Below are 19221 nucleotides of genomic sequence, written 5' to 3'. Positions count from 1 at the left end.
CCACTGATTAGTGAACAATCCAGATACTTTTCTTCTTCCAAATCTTGAACCAAGAGGCAAACATTGCCTTTCTCATCTGTTGACACCTGTCTTTCAAATTTCCTTCCTCCCCGGAATGGGTGTGTCCATTTCAACAAGACAATATTATTTCCTCTCTGTATTCTGCAATTACAACTTGATATTCAGGGTCCTATTCCCTGTCCTAATCCTTGTCCCACTACCTTCACAGGCAGAACCCAGACCCACCAATAGAAGACTCCCACGTGCTGGCAGCCAAGCCCGAAATCCTGTTACCATCTTTGGCCCAGTACACTGCTGAGTCACATGAAGAAAGTTAAAATCAGCTTCAAGATCCGTTCCAAGCATAATTCTTCAGTTTCACTTACCTGCAGCCCCAAACAGTGCAGGGACAAGTTCCAATGCCCCCTGGGGCTTCACAGTGCTTTATTCCATATGGCTCTCTTTAGGGGCCACCCCACTGGTTCCAATTATTTTACTCAATGGAGAATTTAACCTCAAGAGCTTTGTACTAATCAGGCTTCAGTTGAATGTGACAGAAACTCAATCCAAACTAGTTTAAGCTTCAAGAGGATTGTGGGTGGCTCAGAGGGCTTGTAGGCCTTTAACCTTGGACCTGGGATATGGTGACAGCACTCTCTGGGTTCTGCCCCCACTTCTCTGAAGTGTGCTTCCTCCCCCAGCCTTCCATCTCCTTCGTCTAGGACTGTAGAACTAATTGCTCTGGAGCCATACCCTTACCTCTCCCTTCCAAGTGGAAATCAAATCTTTCTCTGGGCATTTTGTGTTGTCTGTCCTCCCATCGTCTGGGTAGCTTTATACATGCTAGGAAGTGCTGCACCACTGAGCTAAACCCCAACCGCAGGCTTTGCTAGTTTGGAAGGTGCTTGGCAAGGGTCCTGACTCCTTCTGATTACTGGGGTAATAGGGCAAGTGGGTTCTCAGAGGAGGTTTCCCTGGAAAAGGGGAAAGGTGCTTCTGAGTGGAAAATTTTCATCCTTCCCTGCAGGTCACTATGGTCATAGAAGACCCTCATTTCTCCTTCAATTTTCCCAAAGCAAATATCTGGGAGGCTGGGGTGCAGAGGGGAGAAGGTGCTAAGAGGGAAATGAAGTTAGGTATGCCCAGAGTTAGTCCTGGACCCTCAGGACTCCTCTGGGGTCTATCCTCTTAAGTAAGAAGAGGTGACAACATGCATGGTTCAGTAAGAGAAATTGATTCAAGCAACAGCTAATAGTTGATTACTATATATATGTAAAAAGTCAAAAAGGCAAATGGGAAAATATTGGCAAAGAATATCAAAGGTCACTATGCTAATAAGTTTTACAGATCAATAAAAATCACATTAAGCAGGGCTGGGGATGCCAAGCGGTAATATGCTCTCCTGGCATGCGTGGGGCACTGGGTTCGATCCTCAGCACCACACAAAATAAAGATGTTGTGTCCACTGAAAACTGAAAATAATATTAAAAAATTCTCATCTCTCTCTCTCTCTCTCTCTCTCTCTCCCTTTTTTTTTTTTTTAAATATTAAGCCTGACAAGTTGGCACTTGCCTGTAATCCCACCTACTTGGGAGATTGAAGTAGGAGGATTGCAAATTCAAGACCAGCCTCAGCAATTTAGTGAGATCCTTTCTCAAAATGAAAAATAAAAATGGCTAGGGATATAGCTCAGTTGTAAAACACCCAGGGTTCAATCCCTAGTTCCTAACAACTACAACAACTGCAAATGTGCGGATAGTGCTTCTCTGCTGGCACTCTTAGACTGCTTGCATGCCTTGACTACCTGTGAAGTAGACACTGTGATCCCCATTTTGCTGAGGCAGAAACTAAGACACAGAGATCAAGTAACTGGTCCCCACTGCAGGTGGAAGGGAAGTGAATATAAAAACTTACTGAAGGGCAGTTTGGAAATCCCATATTGACAGCTAAAAAATACTCATTCCTTTTCACCTAGTAATTCTACTTGCAGAAATCCATCTTAAGAACCAGAATTGAGCCTGCAGCATATGTGACATGGCAGCACATCCATTATGATGCTAGACTGTGGGTGCGTCATAATGTACGTTTATTACGTGGAATGACAATGGGAAGTAACTGGAACGCCAAATGAAGAGATACAAAAATGTACGCATGACGTGTGGATAGATCTCAATAGAACGTGATTTCTGCAGCTGGTTTCTGCGAGATGATTTTTCATTTCCACACTGTGCTTCTGTTTCAACTTTTGTAATCAGAACGAAAGCTAAGTGTGGTGTTTGCTGGGTTAGATGTTGAGTTTCCAGGGCTGTGGACCCCTGGCAGCTAGGGTTGGGGTGTATTGTCTCTGAGCACTGTAGTGGGTTGGGAGTGGGTGGCAGGCAGGTGTCCTCCCAGGTGCCTGGGTTCTGTCCCCGCATGGAACAAGGCTATAGACATTTGAAGCTGGCAGGATGGCTTACTGACTCCCTGGAAGCGGCTGCCAACAGCGGAGTAGCTACCCGGTGGAGCGTGGGAGGGTCCACGCACTGCCACACCAGTTGCGAGGCCTTAGGCCAGAGCTTCAGATTCTCTGAAGCTTCGACTGACCGGAGCTCCTCTGTGGGCTCTGCACGGTGGTTGGAGCCCCGGGACCTGGGAGCGGAAGAATGCAGAAGACCCAGCCTATGGACAACTCCAACGGGTTCCCTACAGCGGCCATCAAAATCCTTCCTGAGGTTCATGAACAGTGACTCCAAGCGGTCCAGGTGGGCCCAGAGAGAAGGCGAGCACTGGGTACAACACCTCCCAGACGAGGCATTGTCATAGAGGGCGGGGGCTGAAGCTGTCGGGGACACTCTGGGAGCAGGGCTAGGGCCAAGGCTCGACCCCTGGGAGGTGCCCGGGTTAGTAACTGCCCTCGCCACATGGACACCCTTCGCGGTCCGTGCAGCCCAGTCCCACTCACCCCCACCCCATGGGACCCTAGCATCTTGGAGTTGGGGGACTACAGGGCCAGTAAGTGCTACTTTGAGCTGTTTGCGGCCTCTGTGGGCGATGTGGAATGGCTGCGGTTCTGTCTGAACCGGAATCGCGGGGAAATCTCAGCCGACAACAAGGTAAGGCCTTGGAGTGTGGGAACAGGGACTGAGGTCCCCTCTTTCCACCTCCTACTATGCAAAGAGCTCCTCACGTAGTAGTCACCTGGGCATCCAGAGATGGCCTTTTCTCTGTGGCTGGTCCTATTCACCTTTCGTGGGAGGCCATTGTGGGGCAGGGAGGGGAAAGTATGAGCTGATGCACTGGGAGTGGGAAAGGGCTGTGAACCATTCCTAGGGAACAGGGAAGAGGAGACGAGTAACTCCAAAAATTGCTACATAGGCTAGATTGTGGACCCAGGAGTCCCAATCTCGCTCAGCTTTCTCTTACTGTACTCTGGACCCCACAGGGTTTCACTGCCATCCACTGCGCAGCCGAGGAGGGCAAACTTCAGTGCCTACACGTTTTGGTAGAGGAGTACCAATTTCCAGTAAACTTGACCACCCGAAATGGTCAGACCCCTCTGCATCTGGTCATTAACAAGGACAACAAGACTGTGGCACTCCCCTGCATTTACTACCTGCTTCAGAAAGGAGCAGCCATTAATAGGTGAGTCCAGCCTATTTCAGAAGGAGGCTTCTTCTGGGCAGATAGGAATTCCACTTCTAGGCAGGCAGATCCTTGCAGGTGGGGCTGATGGAAGGCAGGGATTGGGACCCACCTAAAGCAGTCAGTTTAGGTGGCCACTAAACTTCTAAGCCTCAGTGCTCAGGTTTCCAAACTCATATTTATATTGGAATCACCCAGGAGGCTTTCAAAGGGTGTGACTTTTTTTGGGGGGGGGCGGCGCATGGGATGGGATTAAACTCAGGGCTGCTCTACCACTAAGCTACATCCCCAGCCTTTTGATTTTTTTTTTTTTTTTTTTTTTTTGAGGCAAAACTCAGTTTCTGAGGCTGGTCTCAAACTTGCAGTCTTTCTGCCTCAGCCTCCAGAGCTGCTGGGATTACAGACATGCACCACCATAGCCAGTTCAAAGGTTTTGCTTTAACGGGTCTGTATTGTGGCCTGGGCTTTGCAAGTTTCGAAAGATTCCCAGATGTTTCTGATTTGCAGCTAAGTCTGGGAACCACTGCCAGTGTCTTCAACTGATATTTGGGAGGATCACATGCTAGTCCAGGAGCAGACATTAAATTAGCAAGAGAGGGAAAGGGACACAGCCAGGGTCACCCAGTGTGCTGGCAGCAGAGCAGGGCTTGGAAATTGGTTTGCCCACCTGATGAGCAAACACCCTCGCCTTTCCTTTCTACTCTCTTCCCTTCCGATGGGGCCTTCTACAGCCAGACAAAAAGTGGCTCCACACCCCTGCACCTGGCATCCCGTGAAGGAATGTTGAGCTGTGTGAAGTTCCTGGTGCAGAATGGTGCCAATGTCCATGCCAAAGATGCTGCGGGTTGCAAGCCCATTGACTACTGCAAAATATGGAACCGTCGTGCCTGTGCCCGGTGAGGGTGTGAGAATCACCCCCAGCCTGCATCCCCACCCCTTTCTCCCAAACCCTCTCTTGATCCTCCCCCAGAGCCCTCACCCAAGGCTGAGCCTTTGAGAGGAAGGTCTGGGAAACCAGATGGTAAGGGGATAAGCCAGCTAAGGAGGACCCCCGCCCAGGATATTATTGAGGTTTTTGCCAGGCCTCACCTTTTTGGGTTAAACATTGCCATCCTTCCTTACCCTAGTGCCCCTGGCTCCTCAGCAGGGGGTGGTGACCAGACCACCAGACACTTTCCTCTTTTCCCTGCAAAGGACCCCTGGACAAAAGCAAGAGTCATTTTGCTCACCCCTGCTCTGGCAGCTCCTCCCACCCCCTCCAAGTCCTCAGTAGCCACCAGTCTCCCCAGCCCCGCTGGAAACGCAGTCTCTGTGGGATGACACAGCCCATCTTGGCATCAGGTTCTTAAAGGATGCCATGTGGAAACGGGACAAGAAGGATTTTGCCCGTGAGATGGGAAAACTGAAGCACCTCAAGGATCAGCTGATCGTCATGGAACACAACTACCTGGCTGAGTATCAAGTAAGGGGGAGGCTGGGCAGGGCCAGGCACTGGCTGCTCTGCAAGCTTGTGAGCAGAGACCAGGAACTCATTTATTATGGTGAAAAGAGCATTAGAAACACTTCCAACCAGACCACCACTCAGCAGGCTGAGGCAGGAAGATCATAAGTTCAATGCCAGTCTGGGCAACTTAGCAAGATCCCGTCTCAAAACAAAACAGAAAAAGGGTTTTGGATGTAGCTCAGTGGTACAGTACCCCTGGGTTCAATCCTCAGTACCAGGGGCAGGGGGAGCACTTCCACCAGTAAGAGCCCCCCTCTCCCCCATACTCTGGTGAAATCTCTCCCATATAAGCCACACTTTCAGTCACGTTTTTTTCCTGTGTCAGAAAGTAAATATAGCTGAAAAGAGCAAGTATTCAAAAGCCCCACTCAGGATGAGATTCTCATCAATGAGACCAGGACCTGCCCAGCACTGGGACTCACACTCTGTTAAAGAGATGATTCACCTTTCCTCCCAATAGACCACCACACTAGGCACCTGCCAGACCCTGTGGCCCCAAAGACCAACAGGTGTGGTACCCACTCTAGTGTAGAGGCAGGTAATGTTCCCATGGGGGTGGTGGGTGTCAGGAGGGTCCTGGAAGGGATGCTTAAGAGGGATATTTGAAGGTGGGCAGCAGTTGGCCATATGAAGAAGTACGGAAGGGCTGACCAGGCAGAAGGAATAGCCATGTAGGAAGGCATAGGGACACATGGGAACATAATATATGCAGAGAATGGCAAGTTTGGAGATCAGATGTGAATTAGAAATGACAAGCTAGACAAACTAGAGTTAGAAACTGCTCTGGTAGAGGTCCAGAGCAATGAAAGACTTTGGCTAGGGAAGAAAGGAGGATTTCAAGCAGGAATAATTAAATAGACTGCAAACAAACAAACAACACAACAAAAACGAAGAACCTACAGAGATGCTAGGAATCTTAGGTAGATCCTTAAGTGGGGAGGGCTACAGGGCCCTACTCGGACTCCAGCTATGATCTAGCTGCACTTCTCTCCACTGTTCTGAATCCCTCTGTTGTGTCACCCAACTCTCACAGTCACATACATGTTCACAGGGAGGCAAAGCCCTTCTGTTTCCTGTGGCCCTAACCCTCCCCAGACTCCCTTCTAGATCTCCACCAGGGGAATCTCTTGTTGGCCTCAATTGGATCATGTGTCCATTCTTGTTCCAATGACTAGAACTAAAGGAAAGCCATATGCTGATTGACTGAAGTCTGGGGCAAGGCTGAGGGGATTATGATTGGCTTAGCCTAATCAGAGCCTACCCCTTGCAGCTGGGTCAATCTGATTGCTTAGCAACAGTCTGGGAGTGAGACACTGAGACTACAGGGTAGGGAGTTTCTAGGACAGGTGGAAGGTTCAGTTCCAATGGAGGGAAGGACAGTTTGACAAATCATTGCTGCCCAGCCTGGGAGACAGCCAACTGTAACCTCCCCTATATGGCTACTCAAAGCCTACCTCTGAGAGCCCTGTCCAGGTTAGCTCTGCCCTATTCCAGGTTCAGTGCTATAGCTTGGACTTCTTGTTTGCCTTTTCCCTATCAAACCAGAGACTCTCATATGGCAAGACAGATATCCACTATCATACTGAGGATTCTTCTCTGGGAAGGGAGCTATTATCCCCGTAAGGCTTGAGGTTTTTCCTAGGACAGGAACTGTGTCCCCCTCCTTAAGTTGGAGGCTTACCAAGTCAGAGAGTATATCTCCCCCATCAAGTCAGAAGTCTCCTTCATCAGAATAACGGCTCTCATAGGCTGGAGTTTCTCTCAAACTCAGGGTTTCCCTGTGGTGAGGATAGTAGACCTAAAATTTCCAAGGTCTGTAGCCCCAGGGCCTCCTTCCACCTAAGTACTAGAGCAGGCCACCACCATTGTTTTCCTATTGTTGCAGAAAGAACGCCAACTTCTGAGAGAAGCTGATTTCAGGAAGTGGCTCCATTCCAAGCTGCCATACCAATGCCATAGCCTGGTCCACAAAAGCAGGGAAGAGGATGATGTCCCACCTTTGCGTACTGCCCTCTCCAAGACTCAAAAATCCCAGATTTCTATGAGCTTCCATCCTTCCTTGGAGGAATATCTGCAAATTATATCACAGCGGGTGGTGCCTCCCAAGCCCATCTACCAGAAGCCTAATATCAGACGGCCCAGCACGTGGAATATTAGCACTAACCCTTCCAGACCACCTAAAACCGAGATTGGAAGCCCGCAGGGAATCCGCCTGGGCGTGAACCCAGACCTGTGCTTGGAGCACGACTTCCAGGACTTTCTGGAAGTGACTCCAGACCCTACTGGTGGAGCATGGCTGCAAACAGTGGATGGCCACTGGGTGGCGCCCGTGCCCCAGTTGCCTTATGAGGTGATAGTCCGAGTTCTGTACCCAAGGGCACAGCCATACAGGATGAAGGTGCCCCAGGGCCTTTATCCCGTCAACATACTGGATGTGCCCAAGAAGCAGCACTTCAGTGAAGACACCTTCCAGGCCAATGCTCTGGTCATGAACCTGCGTGAGATATTTGATGAAGCCTTCCTGGCAGCCATGGGAGCTCATCAGGGGTCCCCTGACCTGCCTTCCCCCCAAGGCCCTTCATAAAGTTATTCTGGTGGCCTCTCTACCTGAGGAAAACCAGTGAAGGCTGAGGTGTGGTGATTCACATGGTGGGTGGGGAGGAAAGGGGAAGGAGCGTCTATGAATTTCCCACTCTCCAGCTCATTAGCTCAGACTCCAGGCCTCCCTTCTTTCTGTGAGGAAATCTCTTGGATCCCCCAGGAATCCAAAAGAGCAGAGCTCTAAGGTTCAGAGTGGGGGTCAGTCACTGTGTTAGGCCCTAGCAATGTAAAAGTGGATACCTGCTTCCCTACCCCAGCCCAAAAGGGATCAGGCTTCCAAAACAGAGGGACTGCAGGGAAAATTCTGCAGTCAGAATTACTGCCTGCTGCAGGAGCTGAGCCTCACTCCTCACTGCAGATCCAGCCTGGGTGGAGGACAGCTAATATGTCACACCCTGGTCATGGGCTTCCTACCACATGAGCTGCCATCCCTTACTCCTACTGCCAGAGGTTTCTAGAGTTCAGTGAGATCAGTGGCTTTGATGTGAGACTATGAAAACACCTGTACTTCCTCCAGGAAGCCATCCCAGGTCCCCTGAAACCCCCGTGCGCACATCACAATTCATTCATTAAACAAACATTTATTGAGTGTTTTCTATGTGCCAGGTACCAAACCAGGCACTGTTGATACAAAAATTCAAGGACAACTGTTCCTGCCCTCAAGGAGCTTACAGTCTAGTGGGGAGACAGACCATAAAGCAGGCAAATAAGCCCAGAGTGATCTGTGTGGTGTGCTGGGGTGGGGCTGGTGGAAGATAGGACATTCAAAGCTCCTTGGTGGAAGTAAAATCTTAATTGAGACTTGACAAAGTACCAAAGTAAATGGAGGAAAGGAGAATCAAAGTGGCACGAGAGCCATGGCATCTCTGCATACAGGAGGCGGGAACCCAGAGTGCAAGAAGGCCAGTGACAAGGCCAGAGAGGGAAGCAGGGATCAGAATACCAGGAGTCTCACAAGCCATGCTATGGGGTCTGGACTTTATCCTGAGGGCAGTGAGGAGCCATGGAAGGTTGTAGGTCAGGGAGTGACTTGATCCAACTGTGCATTTTAGAAAGAAAACTCTGGCTAGCCATGGGATAGAGAAAAGGTCAGAGGCTGTCAGAAGGTAAAAGCTGACAGTGGGAGTGGCTCAAATCAAGAGATGTTAAGAAGACAAACTTGACAATTTTTAGAGATTGGACATGAAGGGCAGAAAGAGAAAGCAAGTTTCCTGTCTGGCTCCTGAGTGATCTTGAGACCAAGACAGGTACCCCACAGGGGCAGTTTTGCAGAGATAGCAACAAGTGCCAACTGGGCTATGTGCCTTCTGGGTCTTTGAACCCAGAAGGCAGCAGAACTATGATTCAGATCAGGAGGGATGCTGGGGATGGAGGTCAACTCTTAGTTCCTTGGCAGAATCTCTGAAGCCATCAACCTGGATGTGCTCCCCCAGGGAGCCCACAACAGAATCCTGAAAGACCCCAGCATACACAGGGCAAGCAGAGAAGCCTACATAGGAGACTAAAAGAAGCAGCCTGAGAGGCAGAGGGATAACCAGCCACAGAAGTGCCAGGAAGTGTGATTTATGAAGCAGGTGGTGATCAGACATGTCAGCTGCTGTCAAGATCCAGTAAGATAAGGCATAAAGCGTCTGCTGGATTTAGCCCATGAAGAACCCTGGCCACCCATAGGAGAGCGCTGACCAGCAGTAAACAGAGGGAGTGAAGCCACATCATCAGGATGAGGAATAAAGAAGTGGACAGCAAGGGAGAGTAGGGCCAGCTTTCAGCCCATCAATGAGGAAGATGCTGGCCTCGTGCCCTCTACCGTGTCTGTCCTTGTCTGCATAGCAGAAAAGGGCCTGGGAATCTCACCTGCATCCAAAGAAGACCAAAATGTGCTAGTCCTCCCAGGGAAAGGGGAAGGCTGGCATTTTAAGAGAATGGAAATGCTAAAGTCAAGGAAATGAAGGGCTATGATGGGACTTCAGGCATGATATAGAGAGGAAAGATTTCCAAGCACAGGGTCTCCCCAGTGGTTTAAAGATAACACATGTGCAGTATATTTCTGCACCTGCAGCCTCACTGTGAGGTATAGGACATGGCCAGTGATGGCTCTCATGGGGACTTCATTCCAATATGTACTGTTGAGCACTTGCAAGGCACTGTAGTTGGAGTGCAAGGTCAACAGATGCTGGTCTGTGCCTGAGACCTGGCCTGCCTTCTTAGAAGGCAGAGATCATCTCCCTGGAGGCCAGCAGCACACAGAAGAGTACCAGACCTGTGTGCTCTTGGAGCAACAAACAGCCTCTCCCACCAACCCCATTTCTTAAAAAACAGGCTAGAGCCCAGGCTGCCTGGAAGCCAGTTTTTATTTTTTTCTTTGAGCCTGGAATAGAATTCAACCAGAAACCACTCCTTTTCCTCAGAGGAAGACTTATAAATAGGATACTGTAGATGTTATTCTGAAAATTTAACCCAGTTCTAAACTATCTCCTATCCCCAGCTTGCCAGAGCCTCAGGGAGAAAAGACCCAGATGAGACAGGTGCATAAGAAAGGCTGCCTCAAACTCCCTGCCCAGGTTCTATTCCTCATCTCCGCCCCCTTCCCACTAAGGGCCACAAGAAGAATTCCTTTGTGAGGATAAGACCCAGACCCAGAAGAGTCCCTGGAGCAGACAACTAGTCTAGTCCAGGCAGAAGATTAGCAGGGAGAAAGGAAGGTGAACTTTGGGGGTATTAAGGCAAACAGTGCCACCTAGAATCTTTATTCAAATGGGAATCAGCAATTGGACAAAAATCACAGTTCAACAGCAAAAACCATTTCTCTTGGGTACCAAGACATGGCCCCTCCCTCCCTATGGCCATCTGCCCAGAGAACTTGTCACCAACTGCTCTCCAGCTTCACAGACCCTGCCCTGCCTGAGCCAGAACCTCCCAACTCTCCTCAGGAGAGAGAGGGGAGGACCTCCTGGCTGAGCAGGCTCTGCCACCCTCCCTGGTGCCTTGTGAAGGAGACAGTCCAGCAGCATCAGATCCGAGCCAAGCTGAGTACCCTGAGGAGGGTGGGATGGAGTTTCAGAATTGAGGGGAGGGAAGCCAGGGCCGGTAGAAGGTGCCTTCCAGGATCCTGGCCCCTACCTAGAACAGAGGTCCAGGTGCCTGACTCTCCTGATCTTGCTTCCACATCCCCTCCCCAGGAAGGTCAGTATATCTTCTGACGACTGGGTAGAATGGCCTCTTTGATGAATGAGAAGACAACCAGGATCCCTAAGCGTTTGCCCCGTTTGCCTTTGGTGAAGTAATTGGAGACCACGTCATCTGTGGAGACACAGGCAGGGAGATGAATATCAGAGTGTGTATGTGTGTACACACAGCTCTCCCAACCCAGAGCCCCAGTGTCTCATCATAGGGCTGGGCTCAGGTGCCTTCAGCCAACTCAGGCCTTGCTGGCATCCCCCCACCTGGCCCTTACAGACCCCTTCTCACCTCCTGGCTGCATGGTGGAGGGCAGGACGTTCTCCCCAGCCGAGAGCGACACAAAAAATGCAAAAGGGATTATCCACAGGCAGAAAGTGAAATAGGCCAGGACCTGGCAACAAGAAAGACTGAAAAGAGGATGTCCAGGAGGCAGCAAGAGCAGGCTAGGTGTGGCCACCATGGGTATTAGAGAGGTGGCTAAGTGGAAACAAGGCCTGTCCCTAATCTCTGCAAGGGCTAGGGGCCAGGAAATAGGGTCTGGACATTCTCAGACCTAGAGATGATTCAATAGTGAAAGGCCACATTCCCAAAGAAATGACCTTGTCCTTCCCTGGGGCTTCAACCTGGAGCTGTAAGGTATGGAGCAATCCTGGAAGAAAACCCTGGCAGGCCATGATGGGGTCTGGGGCTCAGAACTACAGCCCACCCCTGCCCTGTGAGGTCTGAGTCAGACAAGGCCAACCCAGTGTCCCTTCAGGGCCTCAGATGACCCCATCAGGGTACCCTAAGGACTCACTGGGAAATGAAGTATCTTCCCCACCTCAGCCAAAGGGATCCCTCTGTTTCTCAGCCACACTGCTTTCAAAAATCATCTATACCATGTTTTGTTTTTTTAAAACACATGATCCCTCAATGTACTCAGTTTTGGATCATAGCTAAGTTTATAAAGCAAATCATGCTTACTCCCTTTACTCCCCCATTCCTGTTACTAGCTGCATATGCTATGTACTTCTTACCTCTGAGAAAGGATAATATTCTTCCGCAAAAAACTGAAATGCTAGGTAATGATTCACCACCACTAGTCCTGTTAAGGGAAGGAAGAGTCAGTCAGCTTGGGAGGCATAATGTAAAACAGGATTCATAAGCTTCCAAAGGCCCTGAGATTTGGGGGCCCTGTGTCTCACTCCTGATTTTGCACTCAACTCAGAGTATGGCTTTGACCCAGTATATCCCTGTCTAGAACTCAGTTGCTCATCTGTCAAGATGGGAGGATCAGCCAGGTGTGGTGGACCACACCTTTAATCCCAGAGATGCAGGGGGCCAAGGCAGGAGAATCACAAGTTCAAGGCAGCCTCAGCAACTCAGCAAAACCCTCAGCAAATTAGCAAGACCCTGTGTCAAAACAAAAACTATGCAAGGGATGTAGCTCAGTGGTAAAGTACTTCTGAGTTCAATCCCTAGCACCCCTACCCCCTGCCAAAAAAGATGGGAGAATCAGCCCCAACCTGTTCAATGCAGAGAACATCATGAGTAAAGTCAGAAAATAGGTAAGAAAGTTCTAGCATGTTAATAAAAAGGGGATTCTGTGTTACATAACACAAAGCCTGGTTGCAATGAAACTTTTTTTTTTTTTTTTAGTAGTGGATGTTTTCTTGCAGTACTGGGGCCTCATGCATGCTAAGCAAGTGCTCTACCATTGAGCTACATCCTCAGGCTTTTTTAAATTTCATTTTGAGACAGGATCTTGCTAAGTTGCCCAGTGCTTACCTTGAACTTGTAATCCTTCTTTAGCCTCCCAAGTAGCTGTGATTATAGGTGTGTGCCAACACACTCAGCACGAACTTGGTTTTTATTGAATATGAGTTCTAAAGAAAACTCTCCTATAGGCAGTAGGTAGAAGGAAAACATGATTATGCAGACCAGACCTTTAAGAAATTCTAATCCAAACTGAGAAGCATAGTAATGGTCAACTCAAGTAAAGGGGCCCTCATTCCTTGAGAGTAAAAGGCCCTAGTTTGTAGACACTTTGAGGTATAATCATATGGTTCCTCAAAATACTAGGGAGGGGGTCCTGGCCCATCCTACCCCAGAGGGAGGCAACTAGTCTGATATGTTCTGGTCCCACACACACCTCTTTAGTGTGCAACTAAGTTTATGAAAAAGAGCAAGCAAGTAGATCCTGGAGAGAGGTTACTCAGAGTTAGGTGTCCCTAACTGTTCCCATGTTGAGATGAAGGGTAGGCATTAGAAAAAATATGTCCCCTGAATCTGAACCTCCTCACACACCCCTCACAGCAACTACCATGTCTCTTTTCTACCCGCTTGCCTCACCCCTTCTAAGATGATGACCACAGCTCTGCTTGCCTAGACATATGCTAAGGCTAAAGGAAACTGAAGACAGGACAATGCCCTGTGCCCACAAGAGCTTTTGGAAAATCCCAGAATCTCAGAAGGCTCAGGCAGGAGGATCAAAAGTTCAAGGCTACCTGGGCAACATAGTAAAACCCTGTCTCAAAAATAAAAAGAACTGGGGATATAACTCAGTGGTAGAATGCCCCTGGGTCCAAACCTCAGTACCATTAAAACAAAAAATCTAGGGCTGGGGTTGTGGCTCAGCGGTAGAGTGTTCACCTACCACATGCGAGGTCCTGGGTTTGATCCTCAGCACCACATATAAATAAATAAATAAAGTAATTGTGTCCAACTACAACTAAAAAATAAATATTAAAAAAAAAAAAATCTAGCCAGGCACAATGGTGCATGCCTGTAATCCCAGGGGCTCAGGAGGCTGAGGCAGGAGGATCGTAAGTTCAAAGCCAGCCTCAGCAATTTGGCCCCTGGGTTCAATCTCCGGTACCAAAAAATAAATTTAAAAAAAATTTTTTTTTTTTTGGAAAAACTATCTTGGGCATCTAAATGGCAGGCTGTAGGCTGGGGGAATGATAAAGGAAGCCAGAGGAGTCAGGAATCCCACAAAAAACCCTGATGAAGAAATTTTACAGTGAAATCACACCAAGGCACTCAGGGAAGAGATCAGTCCTAGTTTACTACTGAGCCCTACCTGTGGATAATAATCTCTTTCAAAGTTTTCCACAGAAATAGAAAAGTAGCTCTAAAACAACCCCTGTCTCTGTCTTATACCCTGACCCAAGGCTAGGCTGATCAATATAATTAGCAGAAGAAACAGCAAACCTTGTGATGAAAAACTTTCTAAAACCTTCTCCATGAACACCTGTAAACCTCTATAATCATCTACTACGTGCCAAATGAATTTCCTTCCCAAAAGTCCTGTCAGAAGTATCACCTCCAAACAGATCGAGTAGCTAAGGCCCAGAGAAGGGGACATGACTACACAAAGTTAGAAAGTGGTGGCAGGGCAAAGGCAAGAAAGCAGGGGTCCTCAACTTCAAAGGAGCTGCAACCACTGACTTGAAAAGGTAGTCCCCAAGAGACAGCTGCACCAGGCCCTTGTCTGCAGGAGGCTCACAGTCCTTTGAGGCTCCAGTCTTTTTTTCTTTTTGGTACTAAGGATTTTTAACCCAGGGGTGCTTAACCACTGAGCCATATCCCCAGCCCTTTTCATTTTTTATTTTGAGATAGGGTCTAAGCTAAATTGCTGAGATTGGCTTTGAACTTACAATCCTTCTGCCTCAGCCTCCCCAACTGCTGGGATTACAGGTGTGCACCTCTATGCCTGGCAAGGCTCCAGTCTTAATCATGACTTTAGGCCAAAGGACTAGATGGGAAGCTGCCTACCTCTCAAGATAGGGCCTCAGGCTTTTCAGGCCAAAGTGGTTTCTCTGAGGCTGGGACTACTCATTGGAGAGCCCTGACTCTGCCAATCTATACCATCTTCCCCCTTCCCAAATCCTTCTTCAAACTTACCTCTTTGGAAAGGCCCTCTCAGCCTAAGCCCTCCACCCCCCAAAAATTCCAGGCAATGGGGCTAAGTCAGGGGCCTCAAGACTGAGAAGTCCATCTGCCCAACCAGCCTTGCCTCCTGAAGGACTTTGTGGCTTGCTTCCTTCTCTGTATCCCCTTCAGTACTCAGGACTGAGATGGGCATATTTATTCAACCATGTCAGCTGCCTCCCCAATTCTGTCCTCTCTCACCGCATGACAGGATGAAGTTAGGCGAGGTCAGCATGATGAAGGGGAAGGTCTGGAGGAGGCCAAAGTAGACTAGGTTGGTGAAGAGGCCTACGCCAATCATGCTGGTGGGGAAACGCTCAAAGACATAGAGCCCAATCAGCACAGCTGTGGAGAACTGAAAAAAAAAAAAGAAGCACTCGATGCAGGAAGCCCTTCCACACAGCCTGCCCAGACTCTCTAACCCCAGTTGCCTATGGGTAGCACTAGGTTCATACTTTAATCTCCTCATTTATAGTCACAGGCCTGGTTTCCCCAGCTAGACTCTCAACTCCCAAAGGGCAGCTTCTTTAAATGCCATTTCTCAAAACTTTTTTTTTGCGTTTTTTTTCTTTTTACAGTGCTGAGGACTGAACCCAGGGCCTCATGCACATTAGGCAAATGTTGTATCACTGAGCTACATCATCAACCCTTGAAGTTCTTTGACAACAATCCAAAGTAAGAAAAATGTACTACAGTGACCCCAACACACACATACATATATATGATCAGAGTTCAAATTTAATACTAGTCTTTCCTTTTCTTTTTTCCCTTTTTTGGTGCTGGGGATCAAACCCAGGGCCTCATGCATGCTATGCAGACACTCCACCACTGGGTTACACTTCAAGCCCCATTCCATTTTTTTTTTTCCTAAATGCTGATCCCAACCTACTGAACTGATTATACAGCTCAATAATGAATTGTGCCCGCAATTTGAGAAACATGTTCTGAAGGAGGTGTAATTGTCAGTGCTTAACAAGTGACAGTTGGCTGAAGGAAGGTCTAATTCCTGCACCAACACCCACATGCCGGGCCTCTGAGCCCAGAGCTAAGGGCTACAGTCTTGTCTCCACCACTAACTTCCAACACCAGGCCATGTCCAGAATGGAAGCAGCTGATGACCCCAGGAGGCTTGAGTGGCAATGGACTCTTCCTGTCCAGATGTACCCCCAGTCTCTCCTGCAGCTGGAGGAAATCTGTCAGCAAGCAATCACTCCTGTGGCCTTGGCATCAATAGCACAGACCGTATCCAGGAAGAGAAGCCTCCCATGAGGCACGCGTGGTGTGTGTGGGGGTGCTCCCCTTAGGACAAATCACTCAATCCCATTAGAAAGACAGCATTGAACAAGCATTCAAAACTGTCCTTAAGGTTCCTGTAAGTTCTAAATGCTGGGGACAGAGCAAGGAGCCAGAAACAGTGAAAAACAGCTAAGCAAAGGCAAAGTCACAGGCCTGTCAACAGAGGATGTCCACTTAGCTGTCACCTTAGGAACAGAGAACAAGGTCTGCAGTGCCACTTGGGGAAGGAGGCCAAGTGGCAAACCCAAATCTGGGCTCAGGAGTGCAGACCCAAAAGACAGGTCACAGACAGGGCTCTCATCATCCAAGCCAAATTTTCCCCACTTCCTGCTTTTCAGCTAGACAAGAACAAAGGGGAATATTGGGGAAAGCTGCCACTTACCCAGATCATGTATTTTATGATTCTGCTGGTAGCCACTGTGTATTCTTCTATCAGTTCTGCCAGGTAGTAGAGACCAGCCGCTGGGGAATGGGGAGAGGAACAAGCAGGGAGAACATCAGCCAGGGTGACTTCTGCCATCCTGGTCATCCCTTTCAGCAGCCAGTTCCCCACCAACCCTCACAGACTCCAGAAACTAAGGAACAAATCAAACAATCCACATGTTGCCCTTACAAGTCTGGAGAAGCAGAACCTTGTTGGAGCAACTAAGGAGAAATTTCGTAAGAATGAATGGAAGCCGGCATGGGACTCCTCAGCGCAATGCTAACCTCTGGCCCAGAGAACATAATTTCATGCACTCATTCAATAAATCTCTTCAGGGCACTTAATATGGGCCAGGTGCTAGGCTGAGTGCTGAGAATACAGTAGAACAAGACAGACAAGAACCCTCCTGACCAGGTTGAGGGGAGGTGGGAACAAGTAGGGAGAAGAGTCAGACTAGCCCAATGTAAGAAAGCTACTTTAGGGCAAGGACTGAGCACTACCGGATCACCAAATCCTGTAGGGCTTTCAGGAGAAGGTAAGATCTTAATTGAGATGGAGTAGGAAGGGGACACAAGGGAACAGAGCATCAAAGGCGGAGAGCAGCAAGTACAAAGGGGCAGAGGAAACAAGGCAACAGCAAGTGTTGGGGAAAGTTGGGCAAGGTGGGCCCGCGAGGATGGGAGCGGTTAAGCGGTAAGCAGGCGCAGGGAGGGCACTTCAGTCAATCTGGCACTGCCAAGCGGACTTTGTGACACCTGGCAGGACGCGCGGTCAGGCCAACCGGCTGGGCTTAGCCGAGAGTGGCAGGTCATGGAGGGCTGGGGGTGCGAAACGACGAAGGTCGGGGGCGCTGAGCAGGGACCCCCAACTCGCTCCAGACCCCCCGCGAAGTGACCCCTGGCAAGTCCAATGCCAGGGCGGAAGCCCGCAAGGGCCAGGGTCGCGCACTCTCACCGACGGCCAGTGTGATGAAAGCCACCTGGATGAAGAGCGACAGCCAGCTCAGCATGTACATGAACCACATGGCGCCCCCACCCCGCCCGCCCAGCGGCCGCCGGGACGGGCCTGCGCGTTTGGGCTCCGACAAAACGGAGCCACCGCCACCGCCGCCGCGTCCCCGCCCCGCGGACGGCCTACGGCTGTGCGCGGCCGCCGAGAGGAGCCCGGCCCGAGCGCCGCCCCCGGCCAGGTCCGCACTAGCGCCGCCCGCCGGCTCGGAGGACCAAGCGCTGCTGCCGCCTCGGCGCCGCTCTTGCTCTCCGCTGTTTCTTTTGTCCGCGGGACAGTCCCCAGGAGCAGAGAAGAGGAGGCACTCTTACAGCAGCTCAGAGTGCAGGTTGTCCACTAGGCCTTCTCTCGCTATCGCAGGTAACAAGCACGAAGTTATTGATTGCCTTACAAGTGCCGGGCGCTGTGCAAAAGGCCAGGCTCCATGTTCGTGACGGAAATTGATCCAATGATGCGAATCATTTTCTGCATGGAAGTTTGGGTTACCTTGCTCCAGGTCACACATCTATGAAGTCTCACAGTCAGGAGTTGGAGTGCTTTTAATTGGGCACCCTCAGACCTAACTCGACCTTTATATAGAGGCTCAGTTCTTTGGGGGTAGATTCTTTCTGTACCTTTGTGTCGCTTGCACCTTGCTCAATGATGAGAACGCAGGATGCTAACTGCATGGTCTGCGCTTACCAACCCTCTGGAAGAGTTGCTGAAGGATCAAGAGGAAGGAAGTTCTTGTTTAAAAGTTCCCCATCTAGTGGCAGAGACAGGCGTACAAAATAAAGTGTGTATAAAAGGATTCTGGTATGCTTTTTCCTATCAGCATCACATTTTGATGCATAAAAAAGTCAAAATTACCATAGGATCCAGCAACTTCATTTTGGGGTATATAAGCAAAAGAATTGAGAAAGTAGAGACTTTGTACACCACTGTTCATAGTGGCATTAGTCATAATAGGCAAAAAGTGGAAACAACACAAATATTCACTGATAGATAAAAGGATAAAGAAAAGGTGGCATGTATATACAACTGAGTATTCTTTAGTCTTATAAATAAGTGAAATTCTGGGCTGGGGATGTGGCTCAAGCTGTAACGTGCTCGCCTGGCATGCATGGGGTGCTGGGTCCCATCCTCAGCACCACATAAAAATAAAATAAAGATGTTGTGTCCACCAAAAACTAAAAAGTAAATATTAAAATCTCTCTCTCTCTCTCCCTCCCTCCCTCCCTCCCTCCCTCTCTCTCTTTAAAAAAAATAAGTGAAATTCTGGCATATGCTACAACATATGTATGTGAACCTTGAAGATACTATGTTAAGTGAAAAAAAGCCAATTACTTGAGAGACAAACCTTGAAGATATTATTTTAAATAAATACGCCAAGCATTGTATGGTTCCCTCCTGTGAGGTTCCTGTAGTAGTCAAAATTATAAAGACAGAAAATAGAATGACAGTTTCCTGGGGTTGGGGACAGCGGCCAATAGGGACTTATTGTTTAGTGGGTAGAGTTTCCATTTGGGGAGGAAAATGTTCTGGAGATGAATAGTGGTGATAGCTGCAGAACAATAAATGCACACTTACTGTTACTGAACTGTATACTTCAAAAAAAAACATTAAAATTGTAAGTTTTGCATCATGTATAGTTTACCATAATGAAAATACATACATTTTCCTATGAAGAGAA

The 19221-nt window shown here is 48.9% G+C and overlaps 2 protein-coding genes across 3 annotated transcripts; one reads left to right on the top strand and one right to left on the bottom strand.

Moving 5' to 3' along the window:
- Positions 1-2258: 2258 nt before the first annotated feature.
- On the top strand, positions 2259-8192 carry Ankrd53 (ankyrin repeat domain 53). The gene is made up of 6 exons (XM_048804934.1): positions 2259-2801; positions 2846-3095; positions 3425-3624; positions 4356-4520; positions 4966-5086; positions 7014-8192. The coding sequence occupies exons 1-6, from the start codon at positions 2416-2418 to the stop codon at positions 7710-7712; spliced, it is 1821 nt and encodes a 606-aa protein (XP_048660891.1). The 5' UTR covers positions 2259-2415; the 3' UTR covers positions 7713-8192.
- Positions 8193-8294: 102 nt separating this feature from the next.
- On the bottom strand, positions 8295-17690 carry Tex261 (testis expressed 261). 2 transcript variants are annotated; one of them, XM_015479545.2, is made up of 6 exons: positions 17496-17688; positions 16500-16579; positions 15023-15176; positions 11926-11993; positions 11198-11300; positions 8295-11029 (listed from the first exon to the last, which is right to left on the bottom strand). In XM_015479545.2, the coding sequence occupies exons 1-6, from the start codon at positions 17563-17565 to the stop codon at positions 10914-10916; spliced, it is 591 nt and encodes a 196-aa protein (XP_015335031.1). In that variant the 5' UTR covers positions 17566-17688; the 3' UTR covers positions 8295-10913. The 2 variants fall into 2 exon arrangements, with proteins under 2 accessions (XP_015335031.1, XP_048660096.1); XM_048804139.1 differs by lacking the exon at positions 11198-11300 and having other exon boundaries at positions 8295-10764; positions 17496-17690.
- Positions 17691-19221: the final 1531 nt, after the last annotated feature.

Source organism: Marmota marmota, unplaced genomic scaffold, assembly GCF_001458135.2.
Source record: "Marmota marmota marmota unplaced genomic scaffold, marMar, whole genome shotgun sequence".
NCBI classification, from domain to species: domain Eukaryota; kingdom Metazoa; phylum Chordata; class Mammalia; order Rodentia; family Sciuridae; genus Marmota; species Marmota marmota.
This window is presented reverse-complemented; position numbering and strand designations above follow the sequence as displayed.

Bases quoted from the DNA above. Each gene is read 5' to 3' on its own strand.
- Ankrd53 (XM_048804934.1), top strand. From the start codon at position 2,416: ATGGAACAAGGCTATAGACATTTGAAGCTGGCAGGATGGCTTACTGAC. The intron at 2,802-2,845 runs ATAGAGGGCGGG...CTCTGGGAGCAG, and splicing joins CTCCCAGACGAGGCATTGTC to GGCTAGGGCCAAGGCTCGAC. The intron at 3,096-3,424 runs GTAAGGCCTTGG...TGGACCCCACAG, and splicing joins AAATCTCAGCCGACAACAAG to GGTTTCACTGCCATCCACTG.
- Tex261 (XM_015479545.2), bottom strand. From the start codon at position 17,565: ATGTGGTTCATGTACATGCTGAGCTGGCTGTCGCTCTTCATCCAGGTG. The intron at 16,580-17,495 runs GTGAGAGTGCGC...CCCATTCCCCAG, and splicing joins TTTCATCACACTGGCCGTCG to CGGCTGGTCTCTACTACCTG. The intron at 11,030-11,197 runs GTGAGAAGGGGT...GTGTCTCCACAG, and splicing joins CTCCACCATGCAGCCAGGAG to ATGACGTGGTCTCCAATTAC.